Source organism: Protopterus annectens, chromosome 1.part2 (assembly GCF_019279795.1).
Source record: "Protopterus annectens isolate FY-2018-M chromosome 1.part2, PAN1.0, whole genome shotgun sequence".
Lineage (NCBI taxonomy): Eukaryota > Metazoa > Chordata > Ceratodontiformes > Protopteridae > Protopterus > Protopterus annectens.
In genome coordinates this window covers 688,561,908-688,584,791 of record NC_056727.1, presented here as the reverse complement: position 1 = coordinate 688,584,791, position 22,884 = coordinate 688,561,908, and the positions used below count along the sequence as shown (strand labels likewise).

The following is a 22,884-nucleotide window of genomic DNA, read 5'->3' as shown; positions in this document are numbered from 1 at the left end:
TATATCACATAGGAACATCCATTATCAACAGTTTGAAAAATACATGCGAGAAAACTCGATATAGTAGTCCATGAAAAAAAAGTAGCATTCATTACTGAAATTGATACACCTAGTAATTACAGTGTCTCATGTACAGAGATAAAACGTCATAAAATATCAGGATTTGCAGGCAGAAAGAGCAGCAATGTGGAAGAAAGACACCCATACCATTCCAACAGTAGTAGGAGTAATGGGTCTAAAAAATAAAAGATTTATTAGATATGCCAACAATACATGCAACTCTACATGAACTGCAGTCAATTCTGGGCACATTGCAGGTGCTACAAAGAGCACCTTTGGCTAATAAAGAATAAAACAATACTAATTTCAAGAACTTTAATTATATCCTGACTTAGGAATGGGGGTCTATTTCCCATTATGGTATTAGAAACCTATAAGACTTGGGAGAAATTAAATCAGGAGTGGTACAATGTCTTGCTTTGCTGAAATGCTAGGAGTATGTGCTTCTGCAGACTCGTGTTATTCATAGAGTGTTTAACCAGGATCCCCCCCCAAACAAGAGAAAAACACTGGGCATTCACTCAGATGGCACTCCAGCAGTGTAACCTATGTGACTACATCTGCCCCTGGAATGTGTGAATTGATCCTGAGATCTCAGTTCCATCCCTCCCAGTCTGGTTCCTCCAATACCTGGCCTGGCTACTCAACAAACCTGAATCATCAGCACTGTATGTTAAGGCCAATGCTTCTACACTGCTGAGTCTACTGTGTGGCAGATATCAACAGACAGGCATATATTCAATTCCAAAGACACTATTTGTGTTAAAAGGGACTGTCAAAAGATTGCCTTTGTAGCACTCCAGTGGTCAACCCCTTTCTTTGGGTGTGACTTTGGTACCATGCCTTCGCATCATTGATAATTTACCCAATTCACTAATTACCAACCTAGTTCGCCATCATGAGTTCCCCTCCGAGGTTGCCAATGTTCTCTGGCTGCAGATACCAATCATTCAATCAAACTGACTGCTTTATGGAAAATATCCCATATCATCCCTCTACATAAAGGAGGACCATCTACTGAGCTCTCTAACTTTTGCCCTATTGCTCTACTCTCCCCGTTAGCTAAGATAATGGAAAAATGTATTCACAAACAACTGCTTAACCACTTACTACAAAATAACCTACTGGCAAACTGCCAACATGGCTTCAGGCCATTCCATTGCACATCTACTGCCCTTTTATCCTTTACTGACTCTATATATAAAAATCGTAACAATAACTCTTTTTTCTCTGTTCTATTCACTGACCTGTCAAAAGCCTTTGACATGGTTAACCATAAGCTACTATTAAACAAACTAAAGGCTCACTCTCTTGATCCTCAAGCCATACAATGGTTTAGGTCTTATCTGGAAAATAGACAGCAAGCAGTACTTTGGCATAGCAATCTGTCTTCACTACTTCCAGTAAATATTGGAGTACCCCAGGGCTCTATCTTAGGTCCCCTACTCTTCTCCTTATTTATTAATAACTTACACATGAACTTACCTCAAGCCACCTGCATTCAATATGCTGATGACTCCACTTTAATCTGCACAGCCAAGAATATATCCTCTCTCCACTCCCTCACCCAAACTGTTTTTCAGAATGTTGAAAACTGGTTTATGCAACACTGCCTCCTCCTTAATCCCAAAAAAACAAAACTACTGCTTTTTACTCCTACTCATAAATCACCCATTCCTTTCTTCTCTTTAACCTCTAACAATGGTACCAACATCAACCCAGAGTCTACAACCCGCCTACTAGGTGTAACTATTGATAATCATCTCAACTACGATGAACACATAAACTCCACTATAAAGTCTGTTAACAGAAAACTAGGCACCTTCTATAGAATAAAACCCTTCCTTACCCCTTCTGCAAGGAAAGCAATTGCCCAGACCCACCTCATTTCCACCCTCTTCTATGCCTCTGTTATATATACCAACCTATCCAAAAACAACCTCTCTAAACTCTCCACCTGTTACAATAGCATAGCTAGATTCATCACGTTCCCCCTTTAAAACTCACCACTGCCTTAACCTCAAACAACTTGGATGGCTAGAATCGAAAAAACAGATACTCTTTCAACAATTACTTATTACGCACAAGATCCTGTACCACCCTAACAACACCCCTATCCTCACTAATCTAATTACACCATACACTAATCTAGCTACACTACGCTCTGCTAACAAGCTTCTAGTTTCCTCAAATAAAGTCAACAACAAAGCCGGGGATTCACTTTTCTCAAACACTGCAGGAAAATTCTGGAATCAGCTTCCTGCTGAATTATCTACCCTTGCTTCTACTTCTCTTTTTAAAAAAACATCTTAAAGAACATCTGAAAGCTCATTGGCTTTGTCCATGTACTAACCCAGACTGAGATCTTTTTCCCCTTCTATTCTTAACCCTATCCCTTCTCCTTTAACCTTTCCTTCCAAATCGAATTACTACACTTCCTCTGGAATAAGACAATGACATATATATTCTTTCCCATAACTAAGACTTGCTCATACCTTCTAGTGTGATTTGTAGAATTGTTTAGTTAATTTTTACTAAAACTGTTTAGTATACAAATATATTATTATAACTGTTCACTAGACCATTGCTACCTCTGTATTTATTCTTAATGGTTCTATGCATTGTTAACTTTCTCAATATTCATGTTTGGAGCTTTTCTCCCCGGGCCGCTACTGAAAATGGACATATATCCAGCTAGACTAGCCCGGTCAACAAATGTAAAATAAATAAATAAAATAAATAAAACTAAACAGATTTATTTTTACAAAAAAACACTTCCCTTTGAGGGTCTGTGCCATCCTGGAAAATCACATCTCAATCAGTTACATGTGGCAGAGGGACAAAGCATTGCCTACAACACAGATAACTCAGGAATGATTACTGGTCAGAGATCTATGGGAGTAACAAGAAAGGGCTGGACTGCTGTGCTGCCACCACCTGGGATTATGGCAGACATAAGATAGTTCAGGAAGCTACACCTGGCTTTGAAAGGCCAAGCACACACAACAGCTCTCAACGTATTATGAGGGCAGAAGTGTGCTCATGCAAGAAAGGTAAATGCATTAAACAGGACTGCCTTGAAACACATTTGTCAGTGTTTCCTACAGCTGATGGTGTATGCGCTCACACCAGCTTCCAAGGGAGAGTTAGGGACTCAAACCTAAAACACCCAAATTTGGCAAGAAAACAGCACATCCCAGTTTTTAACTCTTGCCCTAAAGGGAATGAACAGGCCAATGGACTCTTACTTATGGAAGAAATAGACTGGTTGTTGGGGTACTGACAGATGTTAAATAATCATGCAGGATTTGGTGGCAAAAGAAAATCACAGCTCAGCATCAAAACCACTGTCAATGGCTAGAATCTGTATCTAACCCTATCCCAGTATCAATATATGCAGCTACATAACTGGAGGTATATTTGGGAACACAATGATGTCTGGCTCAGTGTAAAGGTACCGAGATATTAACCACTAGTTATCTTTTGGTAAAAATAGCAAAAGGTAAGGTTTTTACCCCCCCAAGCAAAAGGATGGAAACTCTCAAATTTTGAGAACCTGTCACCTGCACATCATAGGGAAAGTACTGTTGTGTATACTTACCATAAATGTAGATGTTCAAGTGTATTCACTGTTGCAGTCATCACATTTGGGTCATCCCTGTCGGGGTAGCCCTCAGCCAGCCCGAATACCAGAGGCTTAGTATTTCTGCATTGGCTGCTGTCGCTTCAGGACTGATGTCAGGTCATCAGTAGTATAAAGTAAGACAGCCAAAGCCATTACATCAGTTTTTCTTGCCCTGTCAGGAGCCCCCAAGTAGGAGCCAGGATATGGTGGAAGAACCCCACCAGTAGAAAGTAAATACCAAAAAGTTCCTTGTAAGGAGAGAGAGAGAAGAGAAGGGGAATGGAGGGAGGGAAAAGTACAGTTGTGTACACTTAACATAAATGTAGACGTTCAAGCGTATTCACTGTTGCAGTCATTACATTTGGGTTATCTGTTTGCAGTAGCCCTCAGTCAGCCTGATTAACAAAGTCTTGGGTCCTACGTTGGTTGCTGTCTCTTCTTCCGTGATGTCAGGTCATCAGGGGTATAAAACATACAGTCGACATCATTACATCAGTTTTTCTTGCCCCAGATGTCAGGTGCACCCTTAATGGGAAGCAATTAAATCTATAAATATACAAGGTTATACCTCAAACAAAAAAGCAAACACACCATAAAGATTTTAAGCATTGAAAAGGAAAGAAGAGGTACAGCCAAAAAAAGTCAGGGGGCTGGAGGGAGGGTAACCAGGACTGCAACAGTGAATACACTCTAACATCTACATTTATGGTAAGTGTACACAACTGTACTATGTTCTTTGCATTTCACTGTTGCAGTCATTACATTTGGGTAGATTCCCAAAGCTAAGGATGGGAGGAGGAATTTAGATAGCATTAGGACTAGCTATAAGGCCCTGCAAAACTGCAGTAGCAAAGTCAGCTCTGGATTTAGAGAAAATTGGCAAATGGTGATGCTTGGTGAAAGTATGTACAGAACTCCAGGTAGCAGCTTTTAGGATGTCCCAGGTAGGTACGCCTTTGAGAAAGGCTGTAGAGGTAGATGCAGCCCTGGTTGAGTGGGGTCTGATCCCCTGTGGGATAGGTTTTCCATGGTGCTTATAGTAGAAATAAATGCAATGGCCTATCCATTTGGAAATGTTTTGCGTTGAAATAGCTTTCCCCTCTGTCCCTGCAGCAATTGCCACCAGCAGTTGTTCAGATTTCCTCTGAGGTTTAGTCCTGACGAAGTAGAATCTAAGTTGCCTGTGCACATCTAAGGAGTGCAGTATTCGTTCCCCTTTGTTCTGTAGATTAGGAAAGAAGGTTGGCAAATGAATGGGCTAATTAAGGCCACACTGGATACCACTTTTGGCATGAAAGAGGGATTGGTCCTGAGGGACACCCTGTCTGCATGAAAGATGATGAAAGGCTCCACTGCCATAAGGGCCTGTAATTCAGATAAATTTCTTGCTGAAGTGATGGCTAAAAGGGAAGCTGTTTTCCAAGAAAGGAATTTTAAATCTGCAGTAGCAGCTGGCTGGAAAGGAGGATGGGTGAGTTTCTCCAATACAAAGTTAAAGGTCCCAGGCTGAAGTTGGAGCTCTCCTGGGTGGTCTTACATTTTTGGCCCTGCTGAGTAACTGCTTGAGCAGTGGATGAGAGAAGAGGGGAGGTTCTGTGTTATAATGAGCTGAAATCGCTGAGGCATGATTTTTTATTGAGGAAAAAGGCAGGCCCTTGTGAAGCATCTCAGTTAAGTATTGTAAAATCTGAGGTAAATTGGGCACTGCTGTGCTCATCCCTTGAGACTGGCTACAAGCACAGAATCTTTTCCATTTTTCAGCATAAGATTTTCTAGAACTAGGCCCCCTTGCCTCTAAAATGACATCCATCACTGGTTTACTGAGGGATGGTAAAGGAGAGCATAGGTAATTAGGCAGGCTACTAGGTTCAGTGTTTGAAGCTGAGGGTGCGGAATCTGGTTCTCCTGCTGAGACAGCAGGGTAGGAGTCTGAGGCAGGTGCCATGGGGCCACAGTGACACACTGCACAGGAGGGGGTATCAATGTTGGCGTGGCCAGGCTGGTGCAATCAAAATCATCACTGGTTTGTCTTGTTTGATCTTTAGTAGTACTTTGGAGAGCAGAGGCAGAGAAGGAAAGGCATAAACGGATAGGTTTGTCCAGCTGAAGGACAGAGCATCCATCTTCCAAGCTTGTCTATGGGGAGTCCTTGTGCAAAATGTTTCCAACTGATAGTTCTGGGGGAAGGCAAACAGGTCTATATCTGGGCTCCCCCATTTGCTTGTCAACATGTTGAAAATCCTTGGTTCCAGTTTCCACTCATGTGGGACCATGAGGTTTCTGCTTAGTCCATCTGCCAGTGTATTTAATTTTACTGGCAGGAACTGAGCTTGTAGGTGCACTTGGTAGCTCAAGGCTGTGTTCCACAATGCCATGGCTAGTCTGCAGAGGGGGTAAGAATGTGCACCCCCCCCCCCCCGTTTGTTTATGTACCACATAACAGTGGTGTTGTCCGTCTTTACCATTAATTGTCCTGGAAGAATGTGATCCTTGAAGGCTGACAGAGCATTCTGTACAGCTAACATTTCTTTATGATTAATGTGAAGGTGCATTTGAACTGGGTTCCATTTGCCCTGAATGCACTTCCCTGCCAGGTGCACTCCCCCCCCCCCCCAGTGCATAGTCTGATGCGTCTGGTGTTAGGGTTTGGGTGGCAGAGGTTAGTGCGAATGGTAGTCCCATGTTTTGGTGGCAGGCCTCTGCCCACCAAAGGAACTCTAGGCGTAGACAAGGAAAGATAGGAATCATTGCTTCTAGATCCTGAGAATGTTGACACCATAGGCTTTTTAGATATCACTGTAGTTTCCTCATATGCAGTCTTGTATATGGAATTAGAAGAATGCAGGAGGCCATGAACCCCAAGGCTGCCTTGCAGATAGCAGGGTTTTTGTGGCCACTTGTTTGAAGTAGGTTGTCAAGTGAATTTGTTTCTCTGGCGTGAGGAAAGCCGTCTGGGAAGTTGTATTCAAGCTTGCTCCCAGGAATATAATTTGTTGACAGGGTACCAGGTGTGATTTCTTTTTGTTTATGGTGTACCCCAGACAAGTTAGCACCCTTTGTACAAAAGCCAGAAGATTCAAAAGTATGTCCTGGTTTTCTGCCTGAATTAGACAATCGTTCAGGTATTGATATATTTGAATATTTCTTTGCCTGCAAAATGCAATGACTGGTGCTAGGCACTTTGTGAATACCCTGTGCGCAGTAGATAAGCCAAAGGGCAGTGCAGAGAACTGATAGTGCGTGTAGCCTGCTTTGAAGCGTAGGTATCTTCTGCAAGATTCCCTGATTGGGATGTGCAGGTATGCTTCCTCAAATTTTGTGTTGCCAACCAGGCATCTTTGCTTAGCATAGGAAGAGTCAGTATCTTGAATTTTGGAACCACCAAAAAGGTGTTTAAAGTAGGCAGGTCCAGGATAGGATGTCATGAATTGTCTTTTCTGGGTACCGGCAAAAAATCTCGAGTAGAAACCTTGTCCCTTTTCTTCTTCTGGTACCAACTGAATAGCCCCTATGCTTAAGAGAGAGAGTACTTGCTTTTGGACCTCTGCCCACTGATTTGGAGGTAGATTCGGCCAACCGCTTGGAGTTGGTAACGTGTGGAAGTGAAATCTGTATCCTTGGGACACTACATTTAAAACCCATTTGTCCTGGGTAATGAGTCCCCAGTTTTTACATGAAGTTCAGTCGCCCCCCCAAAGGGGCAGTCAGTTGAGAAGTGCTTGGAAGTTTTAAAAAGAAGTCATAGAGACAGTTTACCATAGGGAGGAGTTTTATTACTCCCAGATTTGGAAGTGGAGGCCCTCCACTGCTTAGTCCTGGTGCATCCCCTGGGACTGAAGCCTAAGTGCTCTGCTGAATCTGGGTTTGGACTGAGAAGGTCTGGAAGAGGCAAGGAAGGACCAATTCTTAGGAGGCCAATGCCTACTAAATCTTGGAGGTTGTACTTGTAAAACAACTTTAACAGTTTGCATAGATTTACAGGTTCTTAGGTTGGTACTAGGCTATCAACCCTAGGACCTATACAAGCCTAGCCATAACAATTCCCTGGCTATTTCTTCCCACACTATTTACTTCCCTGGACCCCTGTCTAGCAGGGCGACTGACATGATCCCCGGGGTGAATTTCCTTTCTCCCATCCAATCGTCAAGGTTCCTTTTGAAGAGGGCCAAAGAGGCACTCTGCTTGACATGTATGGGCAAGTCTATTTCAGAGTCTGGGGAGTCTCTGGATCAGGAACCTATCCCTCCAGCATGTTTTGTTTATTGTGATGACAAGGTTTAGATCCCTTGAGCGTGTGGCTCTGAGGGATTGGGATTTTTTTAAGTGTAGCATGTCCAACAGCTCTGGGTTTGACATGGCCTTGTATGTTAAGCAGAGATTGCCTCTGAGTAGACGATATGCGACAGAGTACAGCTTGAATTTTTTAAGGCGGTCAGCATACGGCATCTGCTTTAGGCTTGTGATTCCTTTAGTGAGGTATTTCTGCGGCCTTTCCAGTTGTTGCAGATGTCTTGATAGGTACATACCAAATGGGGTGCTGTATTCTGTAATGGATCTAATGAGGGATGAGTACAGTGGGACAATGACCTCCTTTTTTCTGGATGAAAAGCCCTTAGTGATGAGGTGTGCCACATAGAAGGATTTCCTGACTGTTGTGGCAATGTGGTTACTGAAGGTGAGACCACTGTCCACCTGTGTCCCTAAGTCTCTTATCACACTTTCGGTGTTTAGTGTACTGCCACACAGGTACATGTTTTTTCCCAAAGGGATAACTATACATTTCTTGGCATTGAGCTTGAGCCCATGGCTCTGGCACCACGCATCTGTTTCTGTAAGGCCCTTTTGTAGAGTATCCACATCATTTGGGGATTCAATAATGGCTCCCAGTTTGCAGTCATCTGCGAACTTTGTTAGCCAGATTCCCTTAGTGTTGGCCTGCACTTCAGAGAAGTAGATCCCAAACAACAGCAGTGCCAGGACTGAACCTCGAGGTACTCCACTTGTCACTTGTCTGGAGCTGGATTTGAAGTCGGCTACTTTTACAGTGTGGGTTCTGTCAGTAAGCCTAGCTTTTTCCTCCATCTTTTTAAGAACTTCTGCCCTGTTGCCAAACAGGTGGTCCTGATTTAAGGGAGCATTCAGTAATTTCGCTTCAATATGATCTGGCACGGATTGCTCCTTAAGCCAAGCATGCCTTCTAAGTACAGACCCAGTTACTGCAGCCCTGCAAGATGCCTTTAGTGAATCAAAACCAGACTGCAATGTATGTTTGCCAACTTGTTCAGCAGAATGCATTAAATCCTATAAATCCTTATTTTTTGCACAATCAGGAAACAAAATAACTTTCTGTTTAAGCAATCCAATAATATGCAGCTGATACCTAATCATATGAAACTGGCAATTCAAGGCCCTAATGGCCAAAGTTGCAGAGGTGTATACCTTCTTACCCCATCTCTCCAGCGCCCTGGAGTCTCTATCAGAGGGGGTAGGATTTTTGGCAGTAGTAGCTTTAATGCCCTTGGGTCCCTGTGAAATGGTTTCAGGATCTGCAATAGGATTTTTGAAAAGGAACTTGCGACAGTCAGGAACCCTGTAATATCTATCAGGTTTTCTGGAAGCAGGAGGTAAAGACTCGGGGGCCATGCTAGATTCTAAAAAGGCATCATCAACAATGTCCAATACAGGAGGTATAGCTAAAGGCCTGTGCTGGGGCAGGAGTAAGAAATCCCTAAACCTCTTTTTAGAATCAGAGAAATCCTGACTTTCCCAGCGAAAATGCTCCCTGAGAGTATGCAAGGTTTCACCAAAAGAGAAATCCTCGGTGGGGGGGTGTGGGGGGGCTTAGATGGAATAGAGTCCTCAGCATCAGAATCCTTATAGGTAGATAAGGGTAAATCCTGGTCATCACAGGAAACAAATTTCAGAATCCTGGTCAGAAGTATTATAAGCAAACTCAGTCCTAGGTCCCTTAGAGGGGGAAGGTTGGCTTCTCCTGATTAAAGTAATAAGATCTTCAGTCATTCTTAACATTCATTTTTTAGGCATAGAGGCCTGACCATGTGGTCTGGGTATCAGTTTTCTAGGCATGGTTTGAGTTTTAGGCCTTGAAGAAGAAGATGGCGTTGATTTAATATGCAAGTCAGTAGGCCTGAATACACCCTCAGAAGCCAGTGTCTGCTCAGCGGCTACAGACCCATCCAAGGTAGAGACATCCACAGGTTTCACAGTTGAAGCATCTCGCGGCATATCGGACTCCGAATGGGTCTCAGTAGAGGCCTGCGAATCTGAAGTAGCTGATATCAGGGGCGGCGAAAGCACCTCACTGAGTACCGGCAATCTGGGCAGCTTGTCTCTGTCTTTATCCTTGCGTTTTTTCGGAATGTCGGTAGTCAAATGGCTTACCGAAGACGTATCAGGATAAATGAACAGAGCACCAAAATATTTAGAAGTGCAAATATACCGACGACGGATAGTTCGTGGTTTAAATAAGGCACAAAACCGACAGCGAGGTATGTCATTGTCAGGGCCTAGGCAAGGAATACAGTACAAATGAAAATCTTTATGAGGTATTTGCTTTCCACAAGAAATGCAATTATTTACTTTTACTGACACTGGTTTAGAGCAAGAAAAAGTTTCCCCAACGGGGTACTTAGCTTTTATTTGAAGATTTTGGTTCTGAAACTTGAAAATGAAAATTTCAGGAGTCGGCCGATCGGCACTTGCAAACTGCTTCTTCTTCGGGTACCGCATGGCAAGAAAGACTGATGTAATGACGTCAGCTGCTTGTTTTAAACCCCTGACGTCACGGAAGAAGAGACAGCAACCGACGTAGAACCCAAGACTTTGTTAATCAGGCCGATTGAGGGCTACTGCAAGCAGATAACCCAAATGTAATGACTGCAACAGTGAAACAAAAAGAACATCAAGGACAGAGAAATCCTGACTTTCCCAATGAAAATGCTCCCTGAGAGTATGCAAGGTTTCACCAAAAGAGAAATCCTTGGGGGGGGGGGGGGGGGGGGATTCAGATGGAATAGAGTCCTCAGCATTTATGGTAAGTGTACACAACTGTACTATGTTCTTCGTGGTTCACTGCTGCAGTCATCACATTTAGGTTGGTTCCCAAAGCTGAGGAAAAGGGTGCAGGCAGTCAAGAAGACTAGGGGCTGGCTATGATGCCCTGCAAGACTGCAGTGGCAAAGCCTGCCCTGGATTTGGAGAAGATAGGCAGGTGGTAATGCTTGGTGAAGGTGTGAACAAATGTCCATGTGGCAGCCTCCAGGATGTCCCTGGTGGAGACTCCTTTGAGGAAAGCTACAGAGGTGGTGGCTGCTCTGGTAGAGTGAGTCCTGACCCCCTTAGGGAGAGGTTTCTCGTGTTGCTTGTAACATAAATGGATGCAGTGTGCTATCCCATTTGGAAATTGTTTGTTTGGATATGACTTTGCCCTCTGCCCTGCAACAAAGCTGACTAGCAATTGATCAGTCTTTCTGAATGATTTAGTCCTGTCTAGATAGAATCTGAGTTGTCTGTGCACATCTAGAGAGTGCAGGACCTTTCTCCTTTGTTTTGTGCGTTAGGGAAAAAGGTGGGGAAATTAATGGACTGGTTGAGAGCCACACTGGACTCCACTTTAGGCATGAAGGGTGGAGGTTAGTCCTGTGGGACACCCTGTCAGCATGGAAGATGATGAAGGGCTCTACAGCCATGAGTGCTTGTAGCTCGGATACTCTTCTGGCTGAAGTGATGGCCAGAAGCAAGGCTGTCTTCCAGGAGAGAAACTTTAACTCTGCTGAAGATGCTGGTTCAAAGGGGGGTAGGGTGAGCTTTTCCAACATAAAGCTTAGGTCCCAAGCTGGGGTAGGCACTCTTCTGGGTGGGCTCAAGTTGCTAGCCCCTCTTAGAAACTGTTTGATGACAGGGTGTGAGAAAAACGGGTGCTCTGTGTTGAAATGAGCAGAAATCGCACAGGCATGAATTTTAATAGAGGAAAAGGAGAGACCACTGTGTAGCAGGTCAGCTAGGTAATCCAGGATGAGAGGTAGGGAGGGCTGTGACTTATCAGCTCCCTTAGCCTTCATCCAGGTGCAGAACCTTTTCCATTTGTCAGCATAAGAATTTATATTGCTAGGGCGTCTAGCCTCACGTATAACATCTAGAACCCATTTACTGAGATTGGCTGCTTGATCATTGGTCAGGTAATAAGCCAGGCTGCCAAACTGAGGGTCTGCAATTGGGGATGCATGAATTATCCTTCCCTCTGGGTCAGGAGGGTTGGGGTCTGAGGGAGATACAATGGTGGCAGTGGGGACAGGCTGCGCAGCAGTGGGTACCAGTGCTGGCGAGGCCAGTCTGGAGCAATCAAAATTGTCCTTGGTTTTTCCTCCCTTATTTTGAGCAGTACCCTGGTAATGAGGAGTAGTGGGGGAAATCCATAGACCAGGAGGTTGATCCAGGGGAAGGATAGGGCATCCACTTTTCAGGCCCTGCAGTGAGGCTCCCTGGCACAGAACTTGCTAAGCTGATGGCTGGAGTGGGAAGCAAAGAGGCCGACCTTCGGGGTGCCCCATTTCTGAGTTATTAGGGTGAAGGTTCTTTGGTCTAGCTTCCTCTCGTGTGGGTCCAGAAGATTTATGCTTAAGTTGTCTGCCAGAGAGTTTTGAGAGCCTGGTAGGAATTGTGCTAACAGGTGTAGTTGCATGGCTGAGGCTGTGTGCCAAAGGGACATGGTGAGCCTGCATAGAGGGTAGGAGTGAGTCCCTTCCTGCTTGTTGATATACCACATCACAGTGGTGGTGTCTGTTTTGACCAGGAGAGCCCCTGGGGAGAGAAGGGGCCTGAAAGCTGTCAATGCATGCTGGACAGCTAACATCTCTTTTTGGTTGATGTGCAGATGTATTTGGTGAGGGCTCCATTGGCCCTGCATGCATCTGCCATCCAGGTGTGCACCCCAGGCATAGTCTGATGCATCTGTGGTGATGGTCTGGGCAGCTGGGGGTGGTGAGAAAGGAAGTCCCTTGTTGTGGTAGCATGCTGCTGCCCACCAAACAAAATCTTTCCTTAGGCAAGGTATCACTGGTATAAGAGTTTCCAGGTCTAGAGAGTGTTAACACCAAAGGCTTTTTAGGTACCACTAAAGTTTCCTCATATGCAGTCTGGCATATGGAATGAGTAGAATGCAAGATGCCATGAACCCCAAAGCTTGCAGGATTTTCCTTGCGGATAACTGGGGTCTGGTGGCTAGTTAAGAGAAGTAGGCTGTCAGGTAAGTTTGCTTTTCTGGTGTAAGGAATGCCATCTGGGATGCTGTGTCTAGGCATGCTCCCAGTAATATAATCCATTGGGTGGGTACTAGTTTGGATTTCTTTCCATTAGTGTACCCTAGGGAGGTCAGTACGGACTTTACAAAGGCCAGGTGCTTGAGCAGCTTTTCCTGTCTGCATGAATTAGGCAGTCCTCTAAGTATGGGTAAATCTGTATATTTATTTGTCTGCAAAAAGCAATGGCGGGAGCCACACATTTTGTGAAAACTCTGGGAGCAGTAGATAAGACAAAGGGAAGCGCAGAGAACTGAAAGTGCAGAGATCCTGCCCTGAAACGTAGATATTTCCTACATGATTCCCTGACTGGGATGTGAAGGTAGGCCTCTTTTAGGTCTAGGGTGGCTAGCCAAACAATCTTGAACAGCATAAGTAGTAGTTGCTGGAGGGTGGGCATTTTGAATTTTGGTATCACCAGGAAGGTGTTTAGAATGGATAGACTGAGGATGGGGTGCCAGGTGCCCTCTTTTCTGGGTACCAGGAAGAGCCTGGAGTAGAAACCTTGGCTTATCTATTCTGCAGGAACGTGCTCTATTGCCCTCAGAGATAGCAGGGAAAGGACTTGCTTTTTAGCCTCTGCCCACTGGTTTGGTGGAAGATCTGGGAACCCTTTTGGGGTTGGGAGGTTGAGGAAAGAAAATCTGCATCCCTGGGACACTATGTTGAGGACCCAAATGTCATTGGTAATGGTGGCCAAGGTGCTTGCGTGGAAGGACAGTTTTCCTCCTAGGGGCAAGTGTAGGTGGGCAGAGAGAGGGGGTGGAAGTGGAGAGTCACTGTGAGTTCTTACCATGAGGGGATGGCTTTGCACTCCTTGGTTTTGAAGTGGAGGAACTCCATTGCTTTGATCTCTGCATTCCCTGTGGCTGTTGTCTTGGTGGGGGGGGGGGGGTCTGTTTCCTCGGGGTCTGGGCTGAACTGACCTGGAGGGGGCACGAAAGGACCAGTGCTTGAAGGGGCAATGCCTATTGAGCCTGGGTGGCTGTACCTGTACAAAATCCTTAACTGTCTGCATAGATTTAGCTTTTTCTTCCATCATTTTTAAGCTCTCCTCTGTCTTGGTGCCAAATAAGTTGTCTTTGTGCAAGGGTATATCCAATAATTTAGATTTGACATGGTCTGGCAAGGGCTGTTCTTTAAGCCAAGCATGCCTTCTAAGGACAGAACCGGTGACTGCTGCCCTGCAAGAAGCTTCTAGGGTGTCAAAACCACAGTGTAAGGTGTGCTTAGTTACTTGACTTGCAGAATGCATTAACTGCTGTAACTCTCCTTATTTTCTGCACAAGCAGAAAAGGATGATATTTTTTGTTTGAGGAGTTCCATGGTATGTTGCTGAAATTTTAGCATATGGAACTGACAATTTAGTGCTCTGATAGCAAGAGTAGCAGAGGTGTATACTTTTTTTAACCCATCTGTCTAGTGCTCGGGAATCCCTATCTGAGGTGGTGGGATTCTTAGCAGAAGTTGCTTTAATTCCTTTAGGCCCTTGAGAAATAACCTCAGGGTCAGCCGTAAGAGTTTTGAAAAGAAATTTGTGTGAGTCGGGGACTCTGTAAAACCTGTCAGGTTTCCTGGGAGCAGGAGTCAAACTAGATTCCATGAAAAAATCATCCACAACATCCAGGACAGGAGGAATGTCCAGTGGTCTGTGCTGTAGAAGATCTAAGAATTCTCTGAGTGTCTATTTAGACTGAGGGTAGTCCTGACTTTCCCACTGGAAATGGTCCCTTAAAGTATGAAGGGTTGCCCCAAAGGAAAAGTCCTCGGGTGGAGAGGCTGAAGGAATGGATTCCTCTGCATCAGAAGCTTCATAAGCAGAGAGGGGTTGCATGTCTTCATATTCAGATGCATCAGACTCCTGTTCAGATAAAACTACTGGGGACAGATCTCTTTTTCTTTTGGAAGGGGTAGCTTGGCTTCCCCTGATCAGCGTTATAAGGCCTTCTGCCATTTTAAGCATTTGAGACTGAGGCAAGGAAGCAGGTGCCTGAGATTGGGTCACCGGTTTCTTGGGCGTGGTTCATACCCTGGGCGTTAGGAATACGGCAATTTTTGAAAGAACGGTAGACTCGAAAGAAGTGGTCAGTTTGTGTCGAGAATTGGTAGTGCAAAGTACTTCCTCGGAAGCCGGTGCCTGCTCAGCGGCTCTGGACCCATCCAAAGTAGAGACAACAGCAGGATCCTTAGTCGAAGAAGAGTTTTGCTGTATACCGAACTCCAAAAGGGTCTCGGTAGCTGCCTGCAAATCCACAGAAGCGGGCAGCAGGGGCTGCGAAAGCGCCTCACTGAGGACCAGAGAACTGATGACTAGCTTAACGGAAGCGTCGTCGGTAGGTTTGGACCGGTATGTGTGGTCTGTCTCTGTCTTTATCCTTACGTTTTTTCTGAAGATCTGCTGTCGGATGGCTTACCAAAGCCATATCGGAATTAGAGGACTGTGTGCGAAAATATCTAGCTACAATAAGGGCCTGATGATGTATAGTTCTGGCGTTGAACAAAGCACAAAAGCGTCAGTGAGGGATGTCGCTGTCTGGTCCTAAGCAAGTGATGCAGTAAGAATAAAAGTCTCGGTGTGGTATTTGCTTTCCACAGGTGAGACAGTTGTTAACTTTTTCTGACATCGGTTAGAGCAAGAAAAAAGGATCCCCAACGGGGTACTTAGCTTTAGAAGACTTCAACTTCAATTCAGAAGACAAAATTCAGGTAGCGGCTGACAGGCACTCATGCAAACTGCTTCTGCTGTGGGCTCCTCGGCAAGAAAGACTGATGTAATGGCATCTGCTGCCTTACTTTATACTACTGACGACCTGACGCCAGTCCTGAAGCGACAGCAACCGACGCAGAAATACTAAGCCTCTGGTATTTGGGCCGAATGAGGGCTACCCTGGCAGGGATGATGCAAATGTGATGACTACAACAGTGAAACACGAAGAACATCATACCTTTTACAGATCTCACCCTGAAGGATAAATCACTAACTACACTTATCAGCTACAGCAAAAGTTTGCAAGTGTGTTTCGAGGCAGCTGTGGACAGAAAATGACAGAAAAAGACAACATTACCAGCAGCATGATCAGTACTGATGGAAAAAATTACATTAGAATATACTTACTTCTCCTCCTAGTACTCTTGCCAATAAGAAAATGGTCAATGATCCAATTATCCAAATTGTTATAATCCATGAAACAACCTGCAAAGGGAGGAGAGGTCAGGTTAGTTTTACTGTTTTTATACTTCAAATGCAATTTATACATGCAAATTAATGTAACTTCCTCTAACTTAGTAACAGGAAAAAGATTATGAGTGTGGTTAAGACAATGGCCTACAAGGTGGGAGACTGACTTTAAATTCAATCCTATCAGTAAAGTGGGTAAGCAAAATTGCCAACTGACCATCTTGCACTCCTTAGTAACCCCAGGTAAAAAGAACCTTTGTTCTCAGTGGTCTAAGGAATGAAGCCTTAAATGCGACAGTCAACTTAGGGTTGACTAGTGGCCTGGGAACTGAAGAAATCTGGGGTGAGAAAGGTATGTTGAGGCACTGCCTACTTTTCTGTCTCCCTTTTCTGGGTGGTGAGTTGAGATGTGTGCTCCAGGGGTATTTACACTGCCTCTATCCCTGGTGAAGAACAGAAACCAAACAGATACATCTGCTACAAGGGGACAGGGCCTCTTGAAGTCACAATGATTGCATAATCAATCCACTGCCCCTACAGAGTCTATAGTACGCCCATCAGTACTAGGACACAAACACTGGAAATAGGGTTTTAAAGACCAACTAGGCTGATTGGATGATGGCCTGTGATGAGGAACAAATGGGTTTAGCCACTCTATTGTCTTAGACAGTCTGCAGGAATGTTAAGACCAAATAAATGTACAACAAAAAAAAGAAACCAGCAAATCACACACAAAGGCAGCAGAAACATAGCTGGCCCAATGAAAAATCAAGGGGCTGGGTGAACAAATGGCAGACAATCTCTGCATAACTGGTGTTTGCAAGGAGACCTCAGTGGATCTACACTAATGTCCATCCTTCCTTCTATTCCAGTTTGGCTAAAAATGCCTGTGAAAGCCAACATGTGGATTTGAGGAACTTTCAGAGGGTAAATAAGTAGGTACCCTCGGCCTATGCCAGTGCATATTGTGATATCAGAAGCATCCCTGAGCTTATCAGTTTTCTACTGATCACTGAATGAACACTTTTCTAAGAATCGCACAAAAACAAATTATGATTTGACAACTACACTGTCATGCCCAATTTACAGGGAATGTCAACAGCAGGTGTTGGGGTTATGCAAGCATGAGGGAATGAAGGGATATGCCTATGACTCAAGGTGATAATTTCCTCATCCATCAATTAAACAGTATGTGTGTATGCATTACATGCAACACCTGCAGCCCACCTTTGTGGGTCTATAATTTATGTGACTCCCAAGAAGTATACCTGCCCAGGGTGGTACAAGCCAGAAGAAAATGCTTATAAAGCTCAGTCTTGAAGTACTGATGTATCGATGAAGGCCTGAATCCCAGAGTCATGGAACTGTAAATCAAATAACCTTAGCACAAATGTTTGCAAAGGATACATTACTGAAGAAAGCAATGGAAGCAGCTACACTCCTCACAAAATGGCCTTCAGCAACAACATCTTCCAATGGGAACTTGTTAGTTAATGGAAATGATATAACAATCCAGTTTGTAATCCACTTGGAAAAGGTTTATCTGGCAAACGCCATTCCTCCAACTAGGAAATGTTGAAAAAAAATGCTCTTATCATGCGCATCATGATGCCTGTGGCTGGAGGGTGGGTGGAACGGGTATCCTAAGTGAAATAAGGGGGAGCTTTTACAAAAGCCAGTGGAGAATATTTTAGTAACAGCCAATGGGGAGTATCTGAAAAGAAAAAGGGGCAATAATGTTTGTGCAATGCAGAGTCCCTGTAATTACAACTACGCAGGTAAAAACTGCACTCTCTAAAGCCAAAAACACAGCATCCCGGGACCGGACAACACCCCAGGCTGCATTTTACATAAACTTCAGAACGAACTGGCTCCCCACTTAAGCACCATGTTCAATAATAGCCTCGCATCAGGCTATGTGCCCACTGAATGGTGCACAGCAACAGTTATCCCACTCCACAAAGGGGGAGCCAACACTGATCCCAGGAACTACCGACCCATTAGCCTGACGAGCCTGGTCTGCAAGGCCATGGAACGTATCATCATAGAACTCATAGACAAAGACATTGGTAACCTCCAAACTCTGGATCCCACCCAGTTCGGGTTTGTGAAAGGCAGATCATGCCTCCTGAACCTGATCGACTTCTTTGAGACAGTCACCAAAGCCGTGGATGAGGAGGGTAAGGTGGTTCACACAGCCTAACTTGACCTCGCCAAGGCTTTCGACACCATCCCCCATTCTGGAATTATAGCTAAACTCACTAAACCTGGTATAAATCCCTACGTCACAAGATGGGCTGACAACTGGCTCACTGACAGAACCCACACTGTAAAAGTTGCAGACTCCAAATCTGACCTCAAGGCAGTGACAAGTGGAGTGCCACAGGGTTCTCTCCTGGGACCTCTCCTGTTTGGTATCTACTTCTCTGAAGTACAGGCTAACACAGAAGGCCTCTGGCTGACGAAGTTTGCAAATGACTGCAAACTAGGAGCCATAGTCAAGTCCCCAAATGATGTGGGCATCCTACAGACGGGCCTCACTGAGACAGATGCCTGGTGTCAGAGCCATGGCCTCAAGCTCAATGCCAAAAAGTGCAGTGTCATCCCCTTTGGTAAAAACTCTGTACCCATGAACTACCACATAAGGCAGCAATCTACTTAACACCGAATGCATGATAAGAGACCTTGGGACCCAGGTGGACAGTAGTCTCTCCTTTGATAGTCAAATTGCCACAGTAGTCAGGAAGTCCTTCTACATGGCACACCATCATAAAAGGGTTCTCATCCAGGAAAAAAGAGGTAATTGTTCCCCTCTACTTGTCACTCATTAGACCCATTATAGAGTACAACGCCCCTTTTGGAATGTACCTCACAAGACATCTGCAGCAGCTGGAAAGGCCATAGAAGTACCTCACAAAGAGGATTATTGGCCTCAAACAAATGCCCTACACTGACCGCCTCAAAAAACACAAGCTTTACTCCGTAGCATATTGCCTACTCCGAGGTGATCTCTGCCTAACATATAAAACTAGGTCAAACCCAGAGCTGTTGGACATGCTACACCTAAAGAAATCCCAATCCCTCCAAGCTACACGCTCTAGGGACCTAAACCTTGTCACCACAATAAACAGGACATGCTGGAGGGATAGATTCCTGTCCCAGAGACTTCCTAAACTCTGGAACAAGCTACCCATCTATGTCAAGCAAAGTTCTTCATTAGCGCTCTTTAAGAAAAATCTTGAGTGGATGGGAAATAGGAAATACACCCGGGATCACTTCTGTATCTCTGCTGGACAGTGGCACAGGAAAATAACTTTCTTGGGTGGCGTAAGCTACAGTACCTTGCTGTCTAGGCTTATGTAGCCCTTGGCCGGTAGTCTAGTACCTACCTATGAAAGTACAGTTTCGTACCTACCATAAATGTAGATGTTCGAGTGCTAATACAGCTGCAGTGTTAACAGATGGGTTCTCCTGCCGTCAGGCGGGTCCTCGGTCAGCCGAATTCCAAAGTCTTGGTCCGGCGTCGGTTGTCGTCGCGTCTTCCCTGACGTCAGTGCGACAGGGGTATAAAAGAACCAGCCAATGCCATTTTCTTCAGTTTTTCTTGCCCCAGATGTCAGGTGCCCCACAGAAGGAAGGCAATACATAAATTTGTGTAATAAAGCAATGCCATATAATCAAAATACAGTAGTGCAAGCAAATACATCAAGAATGAATACCCCAATCAGGTTGCATGAGGAGGTGTTAGCCAATAGGCCTGTCCCAAGAGGGGAAGGAGGGAGGGAAACCTGGACTGCAGCTGTATTAGCACTCGAACATCTACATTTATGGTAGGTACAAAACTGTACTATGTTCATCGTGCATACAACTGCGGTCATAACAGATGGGTAGAATCCCAAAGCTAAGAAAGGGGTGGTAGGCACTAGGTGGAGCTAGGAGGAGCCAGAATGCCCTGCAAGACTGCAGTGGCAAAGCCCGCTCTAGATTTGAAGTATAATGGAAGGTGGTAGTGCTTGGAGAAGGTATGCACAGAACTCCAAGTGGCTGCTTCCAAAATATCTTTGGTAGGAACTCCTCTGAGAAGAGCTGCAGAGGTAGCCGTGGCCCTTGTGGAGTGAGATCTGATGCCTGTAGGTACAGTTTTGCCATGAAAAGAATAGCAAAAGCGTATGCAGTGGGCTATCCATTTTGAGATTGTCTGTTTGGAAATTGGCTTTCCTTGAGCTCCTATAGCATAGGACAGAAAGAGCTGTTCTGATTTTCTGAAAGGCTTTGTTCTGTCCAAATAATAACGCAGTTGTCTGTGGATGTCCAAGGAATGTAGTAATCTCTCCCCTTTGTTTTGAGGATTAGGATAAAAGGTAGGTAAGTGTATAGCCTGCTTCAAAGCTACCCTGGATACCACTTTTGGCATAAAGGACGGGTTGGTTCGTAAGGAAACTCTGTCCTGATGGAAGATGATAAATGGCTGCACAGCCATGAGAGCTTGTAGTTCCGATACCCTACGAGCTGAGGTAATAGCCAGAAGGAAAGCTGTTTTCCAGGACAAATATTGCAAATCTGATGAAGCAGCTGGCTCAAAAGGAGGCAAGGTCAGCTTTTCTAGAATGAAATTGAGATCCCAAGCAGGTATTGGTTGTTTCCTTGGGGGTTTTAGATTCTTAGCCCCTCTGAGGAACTGTCTTAAGAGGGGGTGAGAGAATAAGGGTGGATCAGTGTTGTATTCTGCAGAAATGGCTGAGGCATGGATTTTGATGGAGGAGAATGAAAGTCCACTGCTTAGCAGCTCAGCTAGATACTGTAATATTTGAGGTAAATTCAGTTTTCCAGGATCCTGGCCCTTTTTCTCATTCCAGACACAAAACCGCTTCCATTTTGTGGAGTAAGCTTTTCTAGTAGATGGCCTTCTGGCCTCCAAAATGACATCCTGCACCTCCTTGGAGAGTAGAGTCTGTTGTGATGCTAAGGAATCTTCCATGCGGCTAGATTGAGTGGTTTTAGCTGACTGTGAAGAGTTTTGAAGCTGTGCTGAGTCAGAAGAGGCATTAGAGGCAGGGTCCATGGTGGGGAATGCGTCAGGCTCCTCAGGAGTGGGTACCAGTGTTGTCTTGGCCAGTCTGGAGCAATGAGAATCATCTTTGGTCTGTCTGCTCTGGTTTTTAATAGAACTTTGGGCAGCAGAGGAAGAGGTGGGAAGGCATAAATTGTCACTGATGTCCAACCGAAAGAGAGAGCGTCCACTCTCCAGGCCTTTGGATGAAAAATCCTTGAGCAGAATTTTGTCAATTGGTGATTTTTGTGGGAGGCAAAGAGATCTATGTCTGGCCTTCATCATGCTTGAATTATCTCTGTAAAAACTTGAGGATGCAACTTCCATTCGTGTGGATCTGTCCTATTTCTGCTTAGGTTGTCTGCCAGCGTGTTTTCCTTGCCTGGCAAGTACTGTGCTTGCAGTTCGATTTGTAAGTCCAGGGCCATGTTCCAAAGTGACATGGCCAGTCTGCATAGGGGGTATGAATGTGTTCCTCCCGGTTTGTTTATGTACCACATTACTGTGGTGTTGTCCGTCCTTATCAATAGTTGACCTGGTTGCAGAAGGTCTTTGAAAGCTATAATAGCATTTATTACTGCTAGCATTTCCTTTTGACTGATGTGAAGGTGCTTTTCTTTTTGGGACCATTTGCCCTGAATGCACCGATCTGTCATGTGCGCCCCCCAGGCGTAGTCAGAGGCGTCTTTTGTGATGACTTGATTTGCTTGAGGCTTGCTGAATGGGAGACCTGCGTTTGTTTGGCATGCTTGAGCCCACCACAGAAATTCCTTTAGAAGACATGGAATTAGTGGTATTATTGTTTCCAAACTGTGGCTGTGTTGAGACCATAGGTTTTTCAGGTACCACTGAAGTTTCCTCATATGCAGCTTTGCACGTGGGATTAGTAAGATGCAAGATGCCATGAATCCCAGAGCCTGCAGGATTTTCCTTGCAGTCAGCCTGGTGCAATTTGCTAGTGTTCTGAAGTATTGAGTTAGTTGCCCCTGCTTCTCTGGAGTGAGGTAGGCCATCTGGGTGTTTGTGTCCAAGTTGGCACCCAAGAAAATTATTTTCCGAGAGGGTATTAGCCTCGATTTCTTTTTGTAGACTGCGTACCCCAGAGAATTCAACAACATTATTACATAAGCCAGATGTTTCAGAAGAATGTGCTTGCTGTCCACTTGGATCAGGCAGTCGTCCAAATAGGGGTATATTTGTATCCCTTGACGTCTGCAGTAGGCAATTAGAGGTATCTTCTGCAATTTGGTCTGATTGGGACATGCAGGTATGCCTCCTTGAGGTCCAGTGTTACCAGCCAAGACTCCTTGCCCAGCATGGGAAGAAGCTGCTGTAGAGTGAGCATCTTGAATTTTGGTATGAGTAGAAATGTGTTTAGGATGGATAGGTCCAAAATAGGTCTCCAATCTTTTCCCTTCCTTGGTACCAGGAATAGTCTGGAATAAAAACCTTGACCTTGTTCGTGCGTAGGTACCTCTTGAATAGCTTTCATGTCTATGAGATCTGAAATTTGTCTTTGTGCCTCTGCCCTTTGATTGTGTGGCAGGTTTGGCATGCCTCTCATTTTTGGAAGGGTGTGAAAATGGAATCTGTAGCCTCTGTTTATAATGTCCAGGATCCATTTGTCTTTTGTGACAATATGCCAATTTTTTGA

General features: G+C 44.8%; 1 protein-coding gene across 1 annotated transcript in view; it reads right to left on the bottom strand.

Moving 5' to 3' along the window:
• YIPF4 (Yip1 domain family member 4) overlaps window positions 1-22,884 on the bottom strand; it is a 686,237-nt gene that overhangs the window by 323,415 nt on the left and 339,938 nt on the right. Inside the window, 1 exon segment of the mRNA XM_044060191.1 lies at window positions 16,118-16,195. Within this exon segment, the coding sequence (XP_043916126.1) occupies window positions 16,118-16,195 (78 nt within the window).